The sequence below is a fragment of the Canis lupus genome, chromosome 4 (genome assembly GCF_048164855.1).
Source record: "Canis lupus baileyi chromosome 4, mCanLup2.hap1, whole genome shotgun sequence".
NCBI classification, from domain to species: Eukaryota; Metazoa; Chordata; class Mammalia; order Carnivora; family Canidae; genus Canis; species Canis lupus.
The window spans coordinates 10,020,884-10,039,711 of NC_132841.1; the positions used below are offsets into that span (position 1 = coordinate 10,020,884).

The 18,828-nt window shown below is 48.8% G+C and overlaps 1 protein-coding gene across 3 annotated transcripts in view; it reads right to left on the reverse strand.

Moving 5' to 3' along the window:
* The window catches only part of GALNT2 (polypeptide N-acetylgalactosaminyltransferase 2), a 189,184-nt gene that overhangs the window by 8,436 nt on the left and 161,920 nt on the right, over window positions 1-18,828 (reverse strand). For all 3 annotated transcript variants that reach the window (XM_072823113.1, XM_072823114.1, XM_072823115.1), the window contains exons 9-14: window positions 15,894-15,981; window positions 14,701-14,804; window positions 10,207-10,333; window positions 5,151-5,243; window positions 4,733-4,816; window positions 2,423-2,549 (exon numbers count right to left, since the gene is read on the reverse strand). In XM_072823113.1, the coding sequence (XP_072679214.1) occupies window positions 2,423-2,549; window positions 4,733-4,816; window positions 5,151-5,243; window positions 10,207-10,333; window positions 14,701-14,804; window positions 15,894-15,981 (623 nt within the window). The remainder of the gene's footprint in view (window positions 1-2,422; window positions 2,550-4,732; window positions 4,817-5,150; window positions 5,244-10,206; window positions 10,334-14,700; window positions 14,805-15,893; window positions 15,982-18,828) is intronic.

Below are 18,828 nucleotides of genomic sequence, written 5' to 3' on the forward strand. Positions count from 1 at the left end.
AGAGCATGAGAGCTTCCTTCCCTGTGGACTCGGGGTGCCCCTCCCTCCCCACACTGGGAGGCACAAACCCAGAAGCTCCCCGAACGTGTCTGGGTGGCCTCCTCCACTGTCCCAATCTACTTTCTCCCCGCCAAATGGCATCCTGAGGGCAGCTCGTCATCAGTGAGCTCCAGTGCCTATAACTAGGGGACTGAACCAGGCTACTTTGAGACCGGGAGTGGGGGAGGCTATTCAAAATTGCACAGGAAACAGGTGTAAACCAGCAATGTGCCAGGCAGGCCAGGACAGTCAGCCTCCCTGTGGGCTTGCAGAGGAGTGGTGGTCGGCTCAGACCAACTTGCAGGCAGGATCTGGGGGATCCAGAGCCACAGCCACCAGCCATCATAGGTGGTGGTGGCCACACAGGCCATGGCAGCCTGCTGCCCAGCAGCCACCAGCTTTGGTTAATCGGCTGTGGGGTAAAAGGTGCCCTCCCCTCCTAAGACCATGCTGAGTGGGTGAGAGCCAAGCACAGGGCCCAAGACAGAAGCAGGTGCCTGAGACACGGAGAAGGCGGGGTGTGGAGCAACGGAAAATCCTTCACTCGCAGCCATGGTACTTACTTTTCAAATGCTCTACAGAGTAAGGCTTCTCACGGCCCAGTAGAGCGGCTACAATATAAGGGACTGACCCCTTTAACTATCACCGAATCACCAGAACATTGCAAACGTGACAGAGGGAATCCCCAGTGATTCAATGGGGAGACGCGTGAGTCCAACTTGGCATTACAAGTCCAGCGATATAGATGGTGGATAACGTGGGCCACATGTCCTCTGCTGTGTACCATGCAGGGGGAAGGTGCACTTCACCCAGCTGCATATGCATGAGCCAAATTTCTGAATTTTTGCTGTGAAGACCAGAAGCACCCTCATGCTTACCAGAGGCACGACCTTTCTGAAGCACCACCTTGCTGACAAAGATTCAACTGAGCTTCTGGAGAATCGTTAGATCCAAGAAGCTTGTCTTCCCCAAGCTTAACTTTTTGGAAGGCAACATTTTAGTATTTCCATTCTGGCTATGGAGTCCTCCCTCCCTCCTGTCCCCATCTCTGCCTGCCTCATCTTCCCCCCCTACTCTCCTTCCTTCTCTCCTTACAGCTCTTCCACCTGACTCCTAACATCTATGGGGTCTGGGAAAGAGTACGAATGGGGACCCACATATCATAGGTTGAAATACTCGAAATCCACAAATCTGGCTGCACCCAGGGCTGGATCTGTGCTCACCCAAAGCTCCCAGTCTGTCCTTGGGGCATCTGCAGGAGCCAGGGGCTGTGCCTGCAGGACAAAGGTGAGACCCCAGGAGCCCGAGTGTGGCATGTGTGTGCTGGACCGGCCCTGGCTGCCACCTGAAGCTGGCTCTCCCTCCCTTGTCTAGTTTAGGACATCTGGATCGGTCCAAGCAACTGCTAAAATGACATTACCAAGCGAAGAGAGGAGGTAAAGCATTTGGGGATTGCAGTCTGCCAAGGTACTCCTTGGGGGGACTTGGAACAACCAACTCTTTTAAAAATACTTCTATTTAAAGAAGGTTCTGGGATCAATAAATCTGAGATACACTGAGTTAACCCCCTCCCAGCACCCCCACCATTTAAACTGCAGGTCCTCTTAGAGCTTGGCATTTTTTTCAAAGAGATGAGAGTACCTAGCATTACCCAAACTTTTTTGTGTACACAGCCCACATTTTACCAAATGCTTATTATTTTCTTCTGGGAAAACTGCTTTCTAGAACATTGTCATCTGGAACATGTAGGCCTACAGGCTGTCACTTCTCTGTCTTGTTTTCAGTAAGGACAGAAGGTGATGGGAGTTTAGGCTTCCAGGACAAGTTGTGTGTGTCAGCCTGTCACTGTCCAGGACAAGTGACGACTAATATTTTCTATCTAACCCACTGTTATCTTATAGGCAGGGACCGATATGACTTTGGCAGCAGCCATAGGGGCTGTGGTTAAGCACCAATTAAACCAGCCAGGAGGCTGGTGCTTACAAGCATGCTCGAAGACCAGACACAGATGCAGACATAGGACAGGTGCTTTGGGGTGAGCACACACCACAGGGATGAGAGAGGTGACAGGAAGACGAGGAAGAGGAAGAAGAGGAGCAGATAAAGGTCACAAGTGCTATGGCCCTGCCTTGACAACGGATGTTGGATGTCAATGTGAAGTACTATCCCCTTCATTGCTGCAGCAGGGCCTGGCCCGAGGCTGATGACAAAGTCTGGGGCATCCCACCTGATCCTGCAGCCGCAGGTGGGTGACCAGCAGGGGCCAGGGGCTACTTCAGACATCTTGGGTCAACGGACAAAGGCAGCAGTTGAGACTTGTAAGCTCAGAGCCCTTTTCTGTTCTCTCTGGGCCTCCAGGTGCTTGAGACCCTCACACACATACCTGGTTGCCCCCTGCATTGTGACACTCATAGACTCCAACGACACCATCAGCAAAATGTCCCAAAGTGTCCAGGCAGTTGGTTCCCTGCTGCAAGGCCCCAAAAGCTATATCCTGGTGGTCAGGGACCCTGGAAAGCAAGGGGAGAAACATCTGCTTGATTCTGCAGGCTGCACACCCCCGTGCTCAGTGATTGTCTCAGGCAGCAGGAACCACGGGAGGAGGCCTACTCCCCTGGCTCATAACCTTCCTCCCACAGGCGGGCTGTGTCAGCCAGGCAGCTTTTCTCACAAGCCCTGGATTGCTAACCCTAAGTGAAGACTTCAAGTTGGAGAAGGATTCTTTCTATCCCATTACCAGGGAAATATTTCTGGAAAGGAAAAGCTCCTCTATTCTTCAATCTTAGGCTGCCTAGAAACTCTTTAGAAAAGCAATTCATAAGGTCAGGTCTTGTTGCCTTGAACTTCCCAGGAGACTTAAGATCTGACCTTTACCTAGTGGAAGGGAGAGCTTGAGTGGCTTTGTCAGGCGGCTGAGACAAACAGAAACAGGGCACGGTGGCTGGGGGCAACATGCCTTAGGATTTGACCCAAAACTGTGCCTGGCCTGGGCCTGTGTCACCTCTCAGACTCCCACTCTCTCTAAACCTCAAACCCCTCTTCTGCACAGCACCTGTGAACAGGTCTGTTGCAAGTATCACAGAAAACATTTCACTGTAAGCACGTAGAGCCCAGTGCCTGGCATATAGCAAGCACCCAGTAAACAGTAGTGCTTATTACAGACACAATACGAATATTAAGTTGGTGTTTCCCTTCCTTATCTGGCATGGATGTGGGGAAGCAGATTCACCTGCTGGTGTGGTGCTCAATGCTTTACATATGGTCTTAAGTGGCACAGGCCCGATGTCACTCCAAATCATGGGTGTCCTCAGGGTGAAACTGCATTTAATGTCACTCGGCCTGGCATCATCACCCACCAAGTCACAGACAACTGTGACAGCAAAAGCAGAGTACGCATCATTTCAGGGCAACAATGCATTGGTGTGAAGCCCCTCACTGGCTAGGAGGGGGATAATGACCGGAGGCTTCCCACGGGTGAAGCCCCCATGGCTTTCTCAGGCCTCAGCGAAAGCCATCCTTCATGGAGGCGGCCAGAGGGAGGAGAACATTCTGAGGTCCCTGCTCTCTGGGGTGGGGTAGGGGTGTGTGGCATGATGTTGTGCATTACTTCCCCAAGCACAGGAAACAGTTCCAGAGGGCGATGTAAGTGAATAGCAGCGATGAGGCAAAGCCACATTATCTAACTCTCAAACAAATCTCTGTGACAAGGGCTCTGAAGGAGCCGTTAGCACAAAAGATAATGGGCGTGACTCTTGAATTCACTGTCCCTGCACTGGAGATAGGGGACTCGCTGTGCGATGCTCTGGGAATATTCACAATAAGGAATGTGCCACATTAAAGCAAAACCTGTCTGGCAATCCCGTTATGAAGATGAAGTTCAGATGGATCCCGAAACCCGCAGACCTGCAGGCCCTCTGATTAGGGTCTCAGTGCTCCCTTAGGATGTGGAGCTCTCATTAATTTAAGACGAAATGCTGGGTATAGAGAGAAGACTCAGAAGAGTATTTCTGCCATCAGTGAGTCTGCGGGTGGGAAGCAGGGTACCGGTGTTATTACTTCCATGTCACACGTGGAAGAACAAGCCTGGAGGGGGAGGCGCTGCTGCAGGCAGGGTCCCGGGCTCTGGACCTCTGCTGGGCGCTGCCATCTGTTCACCAGCCCACAGGAGGGGCAGCGGCATCCTCGCAGCAGAAGCAAGGTGGGGAGTGGATTTATTCTTTGGCCTCTGCCAGGACCAGCACTAACCTTGGCTCTGGACACTTGCTCTCTAGGGCAAGATGAACAACGTGGGTGAGGCTCTAGGAGCCAGAACAGGGAGGCTGGGGAGAGGCACCTGCTGGGCAGAGGGTGCCCAAAGTGCACACCGGGGGGGGGCCAACTTACAGAGCTGGTGACACAACAGACCTTGGTCACTTAGCCCCTGTCCTCTCCCAATAGGGCAGGAGGTAAATGAGGTGACACCCGGGACTGTTTCCACCTCTGTGGAGAATGGGAAGGTCACTTGGCAGGAGGCCGCTGTTCAGGGTGCGTGTTTGCATTATCAGGGGTGCCTTGGGACAACTGCAGGGTGAGGAAACCGGGACCCCAGCTCCTGGCTTCTTGCCTGAGGTGCAACCTTCCTTGACTTCTTTACCTCTTGGGACCTCACTGCCTCTCTGACATCCGTTGAGCCCTTTGATCCCCAGTGGCTTACCTTAGTTCTGGGTAGACATTTTCCAGGTACCACTTGAAAGGCTTGCAGCTAAGTTTCTTCCTAAGCTCCAATCGGCTCTGAATACTGGAGGAGAGGGAAACAAGATTCCTTTACCAGCTTTAAGAACGGACAAGTTCCTTACATCAAATCTGAAAAACTGCTGATGAGAAAGGGTTGGGCCGGGTAGTGGAGTGGGGCCCGTCCACACTCCTGCCCCCACACCCTCGTCCCACCTCCCATACGCCTCCTGCCTCGGGCCCTCGGCCAGCCTTGAGCAGAGGCCCCTGCTTTGATACCCGGGCAACCGTCCTGGACTCCGGGAGGCAGAATGGTTCATGGGGTGTGGGCTGACCACAGGCTCCCCCCACCTCCAATGATCCTGAGCAAAGCAGCATGAGAGGGCTCAAGTGACACTTACTTTCCATAAGGAACATTTCTGGCAGAAGGCACCGCTGCGTAATAGAAATTTTTGTATTCATCCATCCAGACCTCTGCTGCCCGGCGGGTGTTACTAGAAACAAAATAAATCTCCTTGAGCTGTGATTTGCTTCCTGGCCATCAGCATCACTTCGTTTGTACTTGTCTGCATGGAGGGCTACTAAGGAAGGTCCTCTGAGGAGGGCTGGCAGCTATGGCAGTGATGCAGAGAGCGGGCTGTCCCCCTCAGCACCCATACCCATGTCTGCACGTAGCTGGCATTCAGTGGGTGCTTCCTGAACCAATAGAACTCGCTTTCTTGTCTTTCACGGAAACAAATTGCCAAAGAACAAAAGTCAGAGTTAGAACTGAAGCACAGGCAGGTACTGGAAGAGACAGGGGCTGGGCCAGCAAGAAGGACACAGAGCGTCACTGCAATAGCCTGCATGACGTATGCACAGATGGCTGGCACCAGGGTGTATAGCCCAGAAACCCTTGGCCTCTGTGCCCTGTCTCATCGCAGCTGTAACGCTACTAGATAATTCTGTGGAAAAGTTAAAAAGACATAAGAATTACTATTCAAAAGACTTTTTTCCCCCTGCAGACTTGAGCTGAGAGAGTGTCCTGTTTGGACAAGGAATAACAGTGCGAAGGGGAGAGCTTTATGGCCCACATCGGGGGCTCCCACTAATGACATCGTGCTGGAGGGACACAGATAGAATGGTTTTTTTCTGACAAGTGAGAAAACCACATGCTTAAATCTCATAATCATACCTACTTAAATCTCAAAACCATGATGTATGATCAGTCAAAGCCATTGGAACAAGCTACTTTTGCATTACGGCCTGTATGAAAGGCTCCTGCATGCGTGGGCATCAACATTCATACCGTGAGCCTCTCCGCTCCCATATCCTGGACTCGATTCCAAGGTAGACTCACTCCTCCTTAGAACCCATATAGGAGACATTATGTTCTTCCAAAATAAATACATCAGGGAGGCAAGGATCACCTTTGAAAAGAATTCCTTTTCTCTACCAGGAAGATCTCTTTTCAATGGTGAGCCTTTCAAATTATCTGAGCTACAATTATTAAAATAATTTCTATTCAGGGCACATATCTTTCACATTAAGTGATGTATAGTCCTTTTCTCCCTCTTCGTGCAGTAGACGAACTGTTGAGAAGGCCATTTATGAGACGGGCAAGACAAGATGAATGAGTGGGCCCTCACTTTGGATTCGGCAGTTCCCACTTCTAAAAATTTACCTCAAGGAGAATATATATATGTGAAGATAAGCTCAGTTCAGCATTGTTATTAATGGCAAAAAAAAAATAATTAGAAACCATATGATGATCGACAGGGAAGTGATTGAATAAATGGGTGATTCTACAGTCATTGAAAATACTGGTGGGGGAACCCTGGGTGGCGCAGCGGTTTAGCGCCTGCCTTTGGCCCGGGGCGCGATCCTGGAGACCCAGGATCGAATCCCACGTCGGGCTCCCAGTGCATGGAGCCTGCTTCTCCCTCTGCCTGTGTCTCTGTCTCTCTCTCTCTGTGTGACTATCATAAATAAATAAAAATTAAAAAAAAAAAAAAAAAAAGAAAATACTGGTGGACATTTTACCTGCTGCTGTGGAATGATGTCCCTGACTGGTTGCTGGGTGAGAGACCAGTGCAGGGTAGACCTGTGTGTGCAGGGAGAAGGGAAAAGACAGGAGGGGAGGACGGGGTGAGAGATGGATCTGCCACATTATAAGGCTGTCTTTGGTAATGAGATTGAGGATACTTTTTACTCTTGTTCTGTAAGAAATGTAGATGTACAGCAATGAGCATTTAAAGATTTGAAGTAAAAAAAAAAAAATAAAGATTTGAAGTGCCTGGGATGCTGGATCATAAGCATTATTTCTTAGATGAGCCATTAAATACTCTTACTAGGATTTGGGGGCTTTCCGAAGTGGCCCATGCCTCAACTTCTGCCCAGCTGTGTGACTTCAGGGCTCTTAGACTTGGATTGCTCATCAATAAGATGAAAGAATTGGATTCAAGCATCTCCTAGGTCCCTTTTAGTCCTAATGGCTTCAGGGTTTTGTGAATTCCAATGACACAGTGGTTTTGAATCAGCTAAGTCATTAAGTAATTAAGTCATTTCTTAATTCCTAAATGCAAAGCAATATCCTTCTGTCTACTTGCTAGAGAAAAGATACTAGATAACTTCAACAAATCAGCTTCCTGGGCTACTCAGTGCTCATTTCAATTCATTCATTCAAACGTTTATTTGGTACCTACTATGTGCCAAACCATCTTCTTGGTGGTGTCCTCTAGAAGGGTCCACTTTCATTCATCCAGGCTCCCTTTGCTTTCTGCTTCCCCTCTGCCCAACCCTATACTCAGTGTAGACAAAGTAGCACTATCAGGAGGCAGGCAGCAGAAAGAAGGTGTGATTCCCATGGGCCAGCTCTGCTGCTTGGTGGTTAAGAAAGTAACTTTAAACCATTGGTTTCCCGTATTTAATTTAAATCATATTAGTAAAGTCTCACTGTCTCACAGTTAACTCTAAACCTAAAACCAAGTATCCACCTAAGGATCTACCCCACCTCTACACTGTTATTCTGATTGGGACCTTCTTTGGCCCCTGGGGAACACATCCACTCAAGCAGACACAGAGTCCTCCAGTCTCTTAGGGGCTTGTAGGAAGCTAACTGGAAACACAGAGACCTGTCCAACTGGATCACTCTCAACTGGTCTTATGGGATGTGGTTGCCACAACCAGAGACAGGAAGAAAGTTTTTGCGGGTGGGTCTCATCACCTTACCCTTTCTAGCACCCACATGCACACCTGGGAGTGGTAAAACAACAAAGGACCCCACTAGGCTACTTGCTCCATTCATTCATTCATTCACTCACTCATTCACTGACAAACTAACCTACACAAATGAGATCATCCTCCACATGCTGTTCTACTGCCCATTTTAGAATCTCTATCTAGAGATACCTGGGTGGCTCAGGTTGTGATCCCAGGGTTCTGGGATGGAGTCCCGCATCAGCCTCCCCATAGGGAGCTTGCTTCTCCCTCTACCTATGTCTCTCTTTGCCTGTTGTCTCTCATGAATAAAGAAATAAAATCTTTAAAAAATATACAAAGAAGAGTGCTTTTAAAAAAGCGTATAAAGCAATGTTCTGTGTATGCTAACAGACTCTTTTCTAAAAGCCTGCCGTGTGCTGGTAGCAACCAATAGCTTTGATTTGGGTATTTGATATGTCTACACAGGAGGTTTTGGGGAGGAATCTCACATTGTCCCTGGGGGGGAAAAACATACCTATCACTGTTTGCTCTTGTAGAGCTCACTGGATAAGAACACATTTTTGTTTCTAATAAAGAACAGAAATGAAGTCAGACAACATTCGAGAAAGGACAGGCCTTTGAAAGAAGATCATTTGGTCAGAAGTTTTGCTATCTGACTTCATGAAAGTTTCCCAGAACCCAGATTCTTTGCTGAAACTAACTTCTGTGTAATATGTGTGTATTGTGCAATCTGTACTTTGAATCCAAGTTTTAAAACACTATACAGGAGATATGTTAGTCATTCTTTCCAGCTCATTTCCACCCTCTCTCAAGTGCCCCTAGTTTGGTGGCGGCACCAGGTCAGCCAAGTTGTAGGACCAACGGCCAAGGATTCACTCTTAATTCCTGGCTCTTGGTCTCCTGTCACTGTCAGGCCACTGTAAATGCTGCCTTCCAGAAGGTGGCCAAGCCTGGCACCCCCTGGGCAGGGCACTTCCTCTCGGCCTGGGCCACGGCAATGGCTCTAAGAAATGCCCTCACCCCTGCTCCTGTAGTGGAGGGGAGGGATGTTTGCACCATCATTTCCTCCTGGTGTCACCTCCTGGCCACCCTCTGCCCAGTGGCCAGATGGACCTCACTGTAGCTTAAACCAGAGAAAGTCAGGAATGTATAGCAGTTTTCCCTGGCATCAAAACAACATCCAGTTTCCCATGACCTACACAGGTGCTTGGCAAGGGCCGGTCTAGCTCCCTCATCCTGTCTACTGTCCCCTCATTGTCTCAGCTCCAGTCCCACCTGGTGTTCTTCTGCTCTGAAGAAGTCATGCTGCTCTCAGCACCGAGAACCTGCTCATCCTGCAGGAAGCACTGCTCCCCAAGAGTCCACAGCCCTTCCCTCCCACTTTTTGGGTCTGAAACAAGTGCCACTTCCTCAGAGTGTCCCTCTGGCTGCATGCCACCCCACAAACCTCTCCTGTCTCTTTCATGCTCAACCACATGACCACATTTTATCTTTTTTCACAGCATTTATCAGTAGTTGCAATCATCTTATTTAGCTATTCATATATTGGATTGACTACTCCCACCTCCTGGAGGCCAGGCTGGCTGGCTTGTGTGCAGTTTTATCTTTAGCACCTAAAAGAATTCCCTAGAAAAAACCGTGGGCCTGAGACTGGTAATTTGCCTATTTTCTTCAGAAAGCTCATTTGGCATCCTCATGTTTACTAAAATATATCTATTATCTATCATAAATCACATCCCCATGCCCCATCTTTTTGGCTTGAATTTAGTATGGCTTGACTTACATATTGTTCCTTGGATGGTAATGCATACAAAAAAATAAGTCCCTCTTCTTTACAATAATGCTTTCTCATACATTTTTGGAGGTGTGTACAGTTGTATGAGCTTTCACACATGTAAAGTCTTGTGCGATGACCATCACATGAGGATTCAGGATAGCACCGTCACCCTGGACACCCCTCAGGCTGCCCCTCTGTGGTCACATCCCTGCCCCGCCCCGCCCGTCTGCTCTCCATCACTGTAGCTGTGTCTGAAACTGTGTTAAAAGTGGGATTGTACAGTATGCAACTTTTCACTCAGCGTAACGCCCTTGAGAGGCACGCACATTGCAGTGTGTACAGCTGATCCCTATCAATGCTGTGTGGTATGCCAATGAAGGAAACCTATTTCCATACGGCCCAGGGCTAAGTCCTGTCTGGGTGTCTGGGTGGTGGTCACCAATGTCCTCGTCCCTGCTCAGCCTCCCACAACCACTTACCGGGCAAAGACAGTGCCGCTGCCCCCAGGGAAAGTGTAGGGGTGCTGCTTCCGGAACACATGTCCCACGCGGCTGCAGGGGACAATCTCCAGGCTGCCACCGCACTGCCACACTCGGAATGAGATCTCTGCGATGAGGAATGAAGACACAATGACTGACAGAGCCCCAGACTGCTCTGAGCAGCAGCCACCCCAGACAGGGTACAGACACCTGCCAATCACCATCCCATCAAAGGGCACTTGTGCCCTCAACTACTGAAAGAGATGTGAATAAGGAACTGGCCTCCTTCCAGAACATGGTCCCAAACTTTCTACAGTGGAGACATCCGACACATCCTGGATCTCCTGGCTCCATGGCACAATCCAGAAGGTATGTGCAGGCGGATATCTCAAATCAAGCTGTGTACCTTAAATGTATACAATTTTAAATTGTCAATTGGACCTCAATAAAGTTGAAGAGAGAAAAAAAGATCGAATGAAAGTTCATCCGTGGGTTCACTAAGAGGGTGTTTCCCCAGTGGTGTTGTTTTACAGAAATGTAAAGTGATACAGACAAAATGAAGAATAATGTCAAATAAACTACCTACCCTGGAACATTTACAATCTTAGATTTTAGCACAGATCTGAATTAGGGAAAAGCCAATGAGATCTGTGTCACCAAATCCAATGTTTTCATTAAACAATTCTATTCCAAATTCAAAAGAAAGAGCATGTGGAAACACTTTCCAGATTCGGATGAGACACCCTGAGATAAGTGTGAATCTTTGGTCTATTCTGAATATAAAGGACACTGAGCATAAGACCATGCATGTCCACGTAGCATCACAGTATCTACCAATGAAATGCTCACATTGAATTCTTCACTAGCTGGTTCATGACCATGGGGTAGTACATTTGCACTTGCTTAGGATCAACACTGTTAGAAAAGGTGTCGCTGAAGGTGTATAAACACTGATAGGCATGAAATGCCCACAATGTAGCTTTGATTTTAGAAACAACAGACCACCATATATGCCGTCTTCCTCTAAAACTTACTTCCGGGGCACTGAGCATTACTATGCACCTGCGCTTTCTCCATCCAGGTGAAAAAACTCTTCCTTAAATTTCAAAATTGATACTCATCCATAACTGTGCATTATTAGCAGGCTTTAAGTCACCTGGGAAGCTCACAGGTGTCTCTTGGACTACGGTAGTGACCAAAGATGCCTGAGTAATTCACAGATCCTTCAAAGCTGGCCACTAGCCAGTTTACTAGCCAGTAAACAATAGCTCGCCTGCTCTGACACAGAATCAACCTTCAGGAGTAATGAGATGCTTAGTTACATTGGCCAGCACTGCTCAGGCCAACGTCAACACAAACGCTGTTCTGAATAACCGTATTTGGGGAAAGCTCAGCACGTGGCTGCCACCCTCTGACCAGGCACCTGTCCTAATCACTAAGCATCCAAGTGACTGCAGGAGACTTTGTGGTTGGTATAAAAGGGCACTTTCTTGACATCAAGAACACAAGGAGGAGGTAAGACAATCCACAGAATTAGCAGTCACTGCTACAAGTAGAGAAGGATCAGAAGTAAGGGGGGGATTACCGTAGACCATGAGTGAGGTGCTGGGTAAATCCTCTAGATAAAGCCTCATCTGTGGTAGCCGCAGGTGCCCTGACTGCTCAGTTGAAGGTGTGTTACTCCCACTTAGGGACAGAATCACAAGAGCTCCTCGTACTGGATGCGGCAAGCTGAAGTAGTAGGAATACCCCATCGGCTGGAAATGAGTGATCCTGGCAGCTGTCATAGGCCCTTTGTAACCAATACCCTTGAACCCTTGAAAAATGTAGGGTCATGACTACCCACACCCTCTGCAGTCAAGGACTTCTGATTTTCTTTCTCAGAGTCCAAAAAAACCTTGAGTAAGAAGTTCTCTGTATTTCAGGAAATAAAATTTAGATATGGGGTTGCCTAACTGGAACCTCCAAAACTGGGGGCTAGGAAGGCCCAATGGCTTCTATAGGCAGAAGCTGTTAAATACGAAGGGATCCCTTCAGAGATCTAGTGGGAGATTTTGAAGGCCACATACAATTACAATTATATTCAGCTCTGGTTTTGCTTGAATTTGGGGATACCACAACTTGGGAATGATTCCTCAAGATAACTGGGTGGATTCTGAATTAGGGAGCTTGTGTGTGCATCGTAGCTCTGCTAACGACCAGCTCTGAGATCTGAGGCAAGAACTTGGTCCTTCAAGAAAGCAGGAAATGAAGTGTATGGAGTTGTGGAAAATTTCTATGTTATATACCTGAAACTAACGAAACTAACACTGTGTGTTAACTACTTAAATTTTTAAAAAATGGGGTGGGGGTGGGGCGCCTGGGTGGCTCAGTCAGTTAAGCATCTGCTTTTGGCTCAGGTCATGATCTTGGGGTCCTGGGATCAAACCCTGCATCGGGTTCTCCACTCAATGGCAATATCTGCTTCTCCCTCTCCTTCTTCATCTCCTTCTGTGATCTCTCTTGCTCTCCCTCAAATAAATAAAATCTCAAAAAAAAAAAAAAAAAAAAAAAAGAGCATATAATGAGCTGATGTACCAGAAGCAGCCTCTATCTGAATACTGTGGGGACATGACACAAAGGATACAGGTATCCAAGGAGCCTGACCCTATGTCTCCTGGGGGCTAGGTATCAGGTTCTTTGTCTTTTTAATTGCTTACATTAGACTTACATTAGTAGGTAGGAAACATGGAAGCTGTAGTGGTTCTTTTTGGCAGGGAAGTGGGGGAGGAGAGGAGGGTGTACTTGGAGGAGGTGGTTTTGGATTTTGAGTAAAGGCATCTCTGCACCCTGCCTCCCTTGACACATATCCACACATACCACGCTGGCTGGACACCTGCTGGTATGCACCCAGTGCTCAGAAAAGGAAGTCAGAGTGGTGTCAGAAAGATGGACTCAGACTGGGGACTTCTGTTGCTGGAGCTCTGAAGACAGTGGAAGACTCCTGGAACTCTTTAGCTTTACAGAGCCAGGCAAGGGGAGGGAAGGTACCAGACGGTGCCCAGGCAGGGGCTGCTTCAGCCCCTTCCTCCCTGTCCCACTCCACCCTGATCCCAATCCCCTCAAGCCCTTCCAGGGAACCTCACCTGTGTCACAGCTACATGAATATAAAAACCAAACCGACAGCAGCAACAAACAAACCAGGTCATTAAAAAAAATTCTCTCTCTTTTCTGTTCTCTGGGCGAAATAACCTTCTGATGCTTCAATCAATGCTCTTTCTCCTCTGTGACACAAAGGCTGGCCACCATCTCGTCTGTCTAATCCGTGCTTTCAGCTAATGGCACACATTGCAAAGCACATCCTGGCTTCAGGAGATGGTTGCCTAAGTGATGCACTGTCCTATTGGGTGGGTGGGGGGGATCCTGGCTGGCAGGGTCTCCACAAAGCCATCAGGGGATGTCTGTGCAGTGAGGGGGACTCAGAATTCTCTTCAGAAGGTTAATAAATCTTCTGACGCCGTTCGTGCTCAAACCACTTTAATACAAGTCCCTCCTACCTGTCAACGTATTGTTAAAAAAACCAAAAGGAGTTTGACTCCTGGTCCTTTGCCCCAGTGTAGTTACTGAGCCTAGAGAGGCTTTCAACATCAAAACACCACAGACAAACGCTCCACAGAGGAGATGTTGCCACTAACTTTAGCATCATAAAATGAGAGAAAAATAAGACGCTAGTCTAGTTTTTTCTTTTAAATGAAAAATACCCAAATTTCTGTTACAGGAAAAACCACTAAAAATGACAGTGATGTCACGTTTTCCTCCCCGTCCTTGCCCTGCTTCCTCCCAGGGTGCACCCATCCAACGATGGAATTAACTCGAAAGCATCCGTAGCTGAGGAGAATCAGTTCAGAACCCCTGACAGAAAACCCTAAACAAACAATTAAAAAAAAAAAAAAGAATTGAGTCTTTTTTCTCTTAATGCAATAAATATGATTTGGCTACTAAATGTAGACCAAAGTCTATAAAATTTCATTGTCCCTAAACCTGAGGAAAACTGATTTGCACGGGTTATTAAAAACAAAAACAAAATCAAACCAAATTGGAATCATTCACAAAGTTGTAAAGGAGGGCTTAAATGCCAAGGCCTCTCTGCTCCGTCTGATTTCTACCATCCCAGTTTGGCCAACCCCAGAGGCTGGCCAGGGCTCGTTTTCCACTCCACATGGCTGAGCACAGATCCCACATGTTTCCCCATGTCTGTAAGCTCTTCAGGTGACAGAGTTAACACCTGACCCCAGACACTAGTGAAAGGGATGCTATTGATACTTGTATGGGGGCCGACGGCAAGTGATGGTGACCAAGGCCTTTAGAGTTTTTTCCAACTGGCTCCCTGCACACTGCCAGCTCCTGCCTAACAGCCTCTTCAAAGCTTCCACTTTTCATTTGGACATCGCTGAAGGGTAGGAAAAGGCCATGGTTTCATCAGACTGGAAAGAAGAGACTCAGGCTCATACATACCCAGGTTTTCTCCTCCCCACACGTCCATCATCATGTCATACTTCCCCAGTTCTTCAAAGTAGAGCTTGTCCATCACGAATAGTCCACCAGCAATCATAGGGGTTCTGGAGAGGCAGAGAGAGAGTGGGAGGGAAGAGAGGGACGGGCCAGAGGCTAAGGTCAGATCTTCTGCATTCTCATGCCAACGTCATGTCTACAAGTTGATCTTAAAAGCAATGGCATAGCCATGGCTCCCCATTCAGAGCTCAGGACATCCTCACTGTTTTTCCACTGCTGACTTCGAATGCCTCCCACCTGCCCTGCTCAGACACTCCCACAGCGCCAGGGCCTGGACCCAGCCTTCCCTGTAAGACGGTGACTATTGGAGCTGGGGGCACTCACTGACAAGGGGCCCTAGGCAGGGACTTGGTTTTTCTATGCCTCAGTTTCCTCATAGGATTAGAAAAAATAATATGTAAATAATACATATAAGCCCTTAGCATACTCAGGAGATGCTTGATAACGTCAGCTATCCTCATTCTCATCCTGAAGCTGGTTCCTGTTAGCTGGGACTCAACACTTCTGTTTACTCAGCCTGGGCAGGGTGGTGGTGGGGTTAACTGAGCCCCCACCTCCTTCCCAGTAGATGCCCTGAGAACTCAGTGTCAAGTGCTGGCAGGCTGTGTCAGGGCTGCCACCTAAGTGTGTGTCTAGCATGGAGGGGCAGCCCACACTCACACCTCCCACAGGTGGTGGACTCCTGACTCCCAACCGCAAGTTTCTCAGCAGGGCACAGGCCTGAGTTCTCTCCTCTGTGGGCAAATGGGAACGCAGGGGTAGCTCAGGGAGGGAGGCTGAGCAGGAAGGGGAGCAGCTGAGGGGACTCACGCCCCCCCCAACCCTCCCTGTTCGCTTTAGTCTCCAAGCTCAACCTGAAGAGCCGGCCCTGCTGGAAACCATTCTATGGTACAAATGTGAAGGAAGTCCCTAAACTTGGAGATTTGTCTCATATATATGTACGTCAGGCTTCATCTGAGGAAATCTCAAAGTACTTTATTCTGTGATGGAAGAAGCTAACTCTCCCTTGAGCTCTGACAGGGGAAACAGGGTGGGTGGTGGGCAGGAGGACAAAGAGCCTAACTTAGCGTCTACGAAACAAATGCCCCGAGCGGGGTCACTGAGGGGGGTGCCCCCTGCAGGATGCTAACACTTACTTTATGGGGGCAACTGGGTTCCCCTGCCGGGATCTTCTCTGCTCAGGGGTCATATAATCCCATTTGAAGACCAAGTTCCAGTCAAAACCTGCAGGCCATAGGAAAGAAACCAAACATTAGGGTGCTGATGAGAACAGAGGGTACTCCTGGCACCCCGTCCCTCACAGCTCAGACGATTTGGTATTTGGACTGGACTGAGAGCCACACACAGGAAAAAAAACAAAAACAAAAACAAAAACAAACCCCAAAATAATAAAACCACCACTAGAGAAGCAGCAGAGGGGAGGGCGCCAAGGGTGGACCCAGGGCCAGGGAGCCAGTGAAAAGGGCGCATACCAGCGACTCCTTCCCTGAGGAGCTCACCCCCAACAGAAAATGTGGGGTGGGCTTTCCTACATAAAATGCCTGCAAATAACTCTGACAGGGAACACAGGGCGGCAAGGAGGACAAAGTCCAATCTGCCACTGTGCCTCCCATCCTGTCCCAGGCCAAAAGAGCCCAGGGAGGGGACGAGAGCACAGGTCTCCCAGCCGGCACACTTGGCTTCCATGTCCCTTGACTGCAACCAAACCATACGGGGCAAGGTGGCAGAGGGAAGGCTTTTAGATGAAAATGAGCCCAAGGAAGTGGCAAAGCCAGCAGCAGGCTGCAACTTCTGAGAAATACAGCGGCTGTCCCAATTCATTTGTAGAATCTACAGGCCAGTCAGGACGGCTCAGCCCAGGCCTGGTGCCTGCATGTAGTTTATGACATTTGACAAGCTGCTTGCTGGGTCTCACCCTTACTCAGAAGGTCCCCACGTTGAGCCAGTGGGAACCAGTACACCCCATCTGCTGATGCTCTCAAGACGCACGAGGAGACCATTTCGTGGTGACAGGTGGCTCACTTACTGCATTTCCGAGGGCCTGGCAGCCAAACCTAATTACTCCAGGGTCATCTATCCCTCAGCTCTATGCCATCAGGCTTTTTGTCAGCAGGCCCTGTGCAATACCTATGTTTGGGTTTCTCCTCAGGGTGTTCTGAGGTCAATGGGTCTGTATCCTGAACAGGCCAGGATGCGAGGTTGGTGGTCTCTTGGGCCAGCACAGGATGCAGTTTCTGGCCCAGCCATGGGGCATGGGACCCAAATGGTCTCCCAGCTGTCACTGCAAAGTGTGGCAGGCTGGCCAAAAAAGAGTGAGCAGCAGGGGAGCCAGGCAGCAGAGATAGTGGCACAGAGAGGAAACTGAGGCAGGCCCCACTGGGCTTTCATGAAGAGCCCAGCTCTGCCCAAGGGAGAAAGCCTGCCTCAACGAGGAAAAAAACAAACGTCCTGCCTATGTGATTACAGACAATGCAAAGTCCTCAATGGGCCAGGTGATGTAACATTACCTGCATTTTTGGTATAATTGTTAATATTTTATTAATTTGGTCCAAAGAAACTAAATTAGGTTTTGAGAATCTGCTAAAAATGTCATCCTTGATTTTTTTCTTAAAGGAATTTGAGTAAACTAGGTGCCTACTCTTCCTCTGACCCAGCAGGAGGCCAGCACTCTTGCCCCCTGCCCCCACCCCAGAGCATCTGTGTCCTGCACTGACTCTCACATAAACAGCCCATCAAACCTCAGCTCTTGCAAATCCTCAGGGGAAGAACGCATTATGAACACTAATGTTCTCTTGATAACTAAGGATCTGTCCTCTTTAAAACTTCAAACCTTCTTACCATTTCCTAAGCATCTTCTTTGAATTTTACGTTTCCTGATGTAAGGAGAGTCCTCCCACCACGGCTGCCCTGTTGCTGATGCCCTGGGATGGGGGAGCTGCTCACTCACATCTTTGACCTGGTGCTGGCCACTCTCACCCCTTTACTACCCCCGTGGCCGGTGCTACTATGCCCCCACTTCTCAGATGGGCATGCTGAGGTGCAGAGGTGAACTGGCCGGCCTGTGGTGACAGGGCAGGTGGGTCAAGAACCCGAGTCTCACGGACTCTTGGCATTCTGTCTTCAGAGGCTGTGCCCAAATTTACAGTTTCAACGTCTTCTTCTTCTTCTTCTTTTTTTTTTTTTTTATGTTAGACTATCAGTTAATCCTGTGTGTGTCTGTCTGGAATGGTCCAACCTCTCTACTCAGCTCAAAGTGTTAGAAGGTGGGAAAAGAAGGCCCTTGTTTCCCACCAAGCAAGAGGGGTGTTGGACAACTAGAAAAAAAATCATGGATCTTAGGCGTAAAGAATCAATAGTGAATAGATTGCACAAACAGAAGGCAAAGGCTTTGACATCTCTTTCAGCAGTACTGGGGAGTCTTTGCTGACCTCTTGGCCCTCAGCCAAGTTCTGAGAGGTGTGGCTGCCAACCAGATGAGTTTCAGAGCTCAGGACATTCACTGCTCTGACCCTGGAGCACAGGTCACCAGCCCCCAACCAACCCTGCCAGTCCCAGGGACATGAGGACAACCAGGAAGAACCAGATGTCATGTGACCAGTTCCTTCAAATGGCTGCCATGATCCCTATGCACCTCTCAGCACCATGAGGCACCACATGAGACCAGTGGTTCTCCAAGGATGGTCCAGGAGCCCATGGGGGTCCATACACCCTTTCGGGGGGTCTATCACACCAAAACTACTTTTATATTTACATGCCTCTTTCACTACTCACACTCTTTCAAAAGCATATGATAGAGCTTTTCAGAAGCCGCAGGACATACAGCATCGGTACTCTGATGGACAACAGGATGTGTACCTGCGTCCTCTTGTGTTTTAACAATCTCTTGCCTTTAATTTCTAATATAGCAAATGCTCATACATACACATAAGTTCTTTGGGGCCTGTGATAGTTTCTGAGAAGGTAAGAGCATGAGACAAGTCACTCGTGGGGCCCAAGGGGTGGTGGGTGTGAAGAGCACATCCCGAGGCTGTGAGGACCAACAGGAAGCTGGTGTGGCCCTTGGAGGCAAGG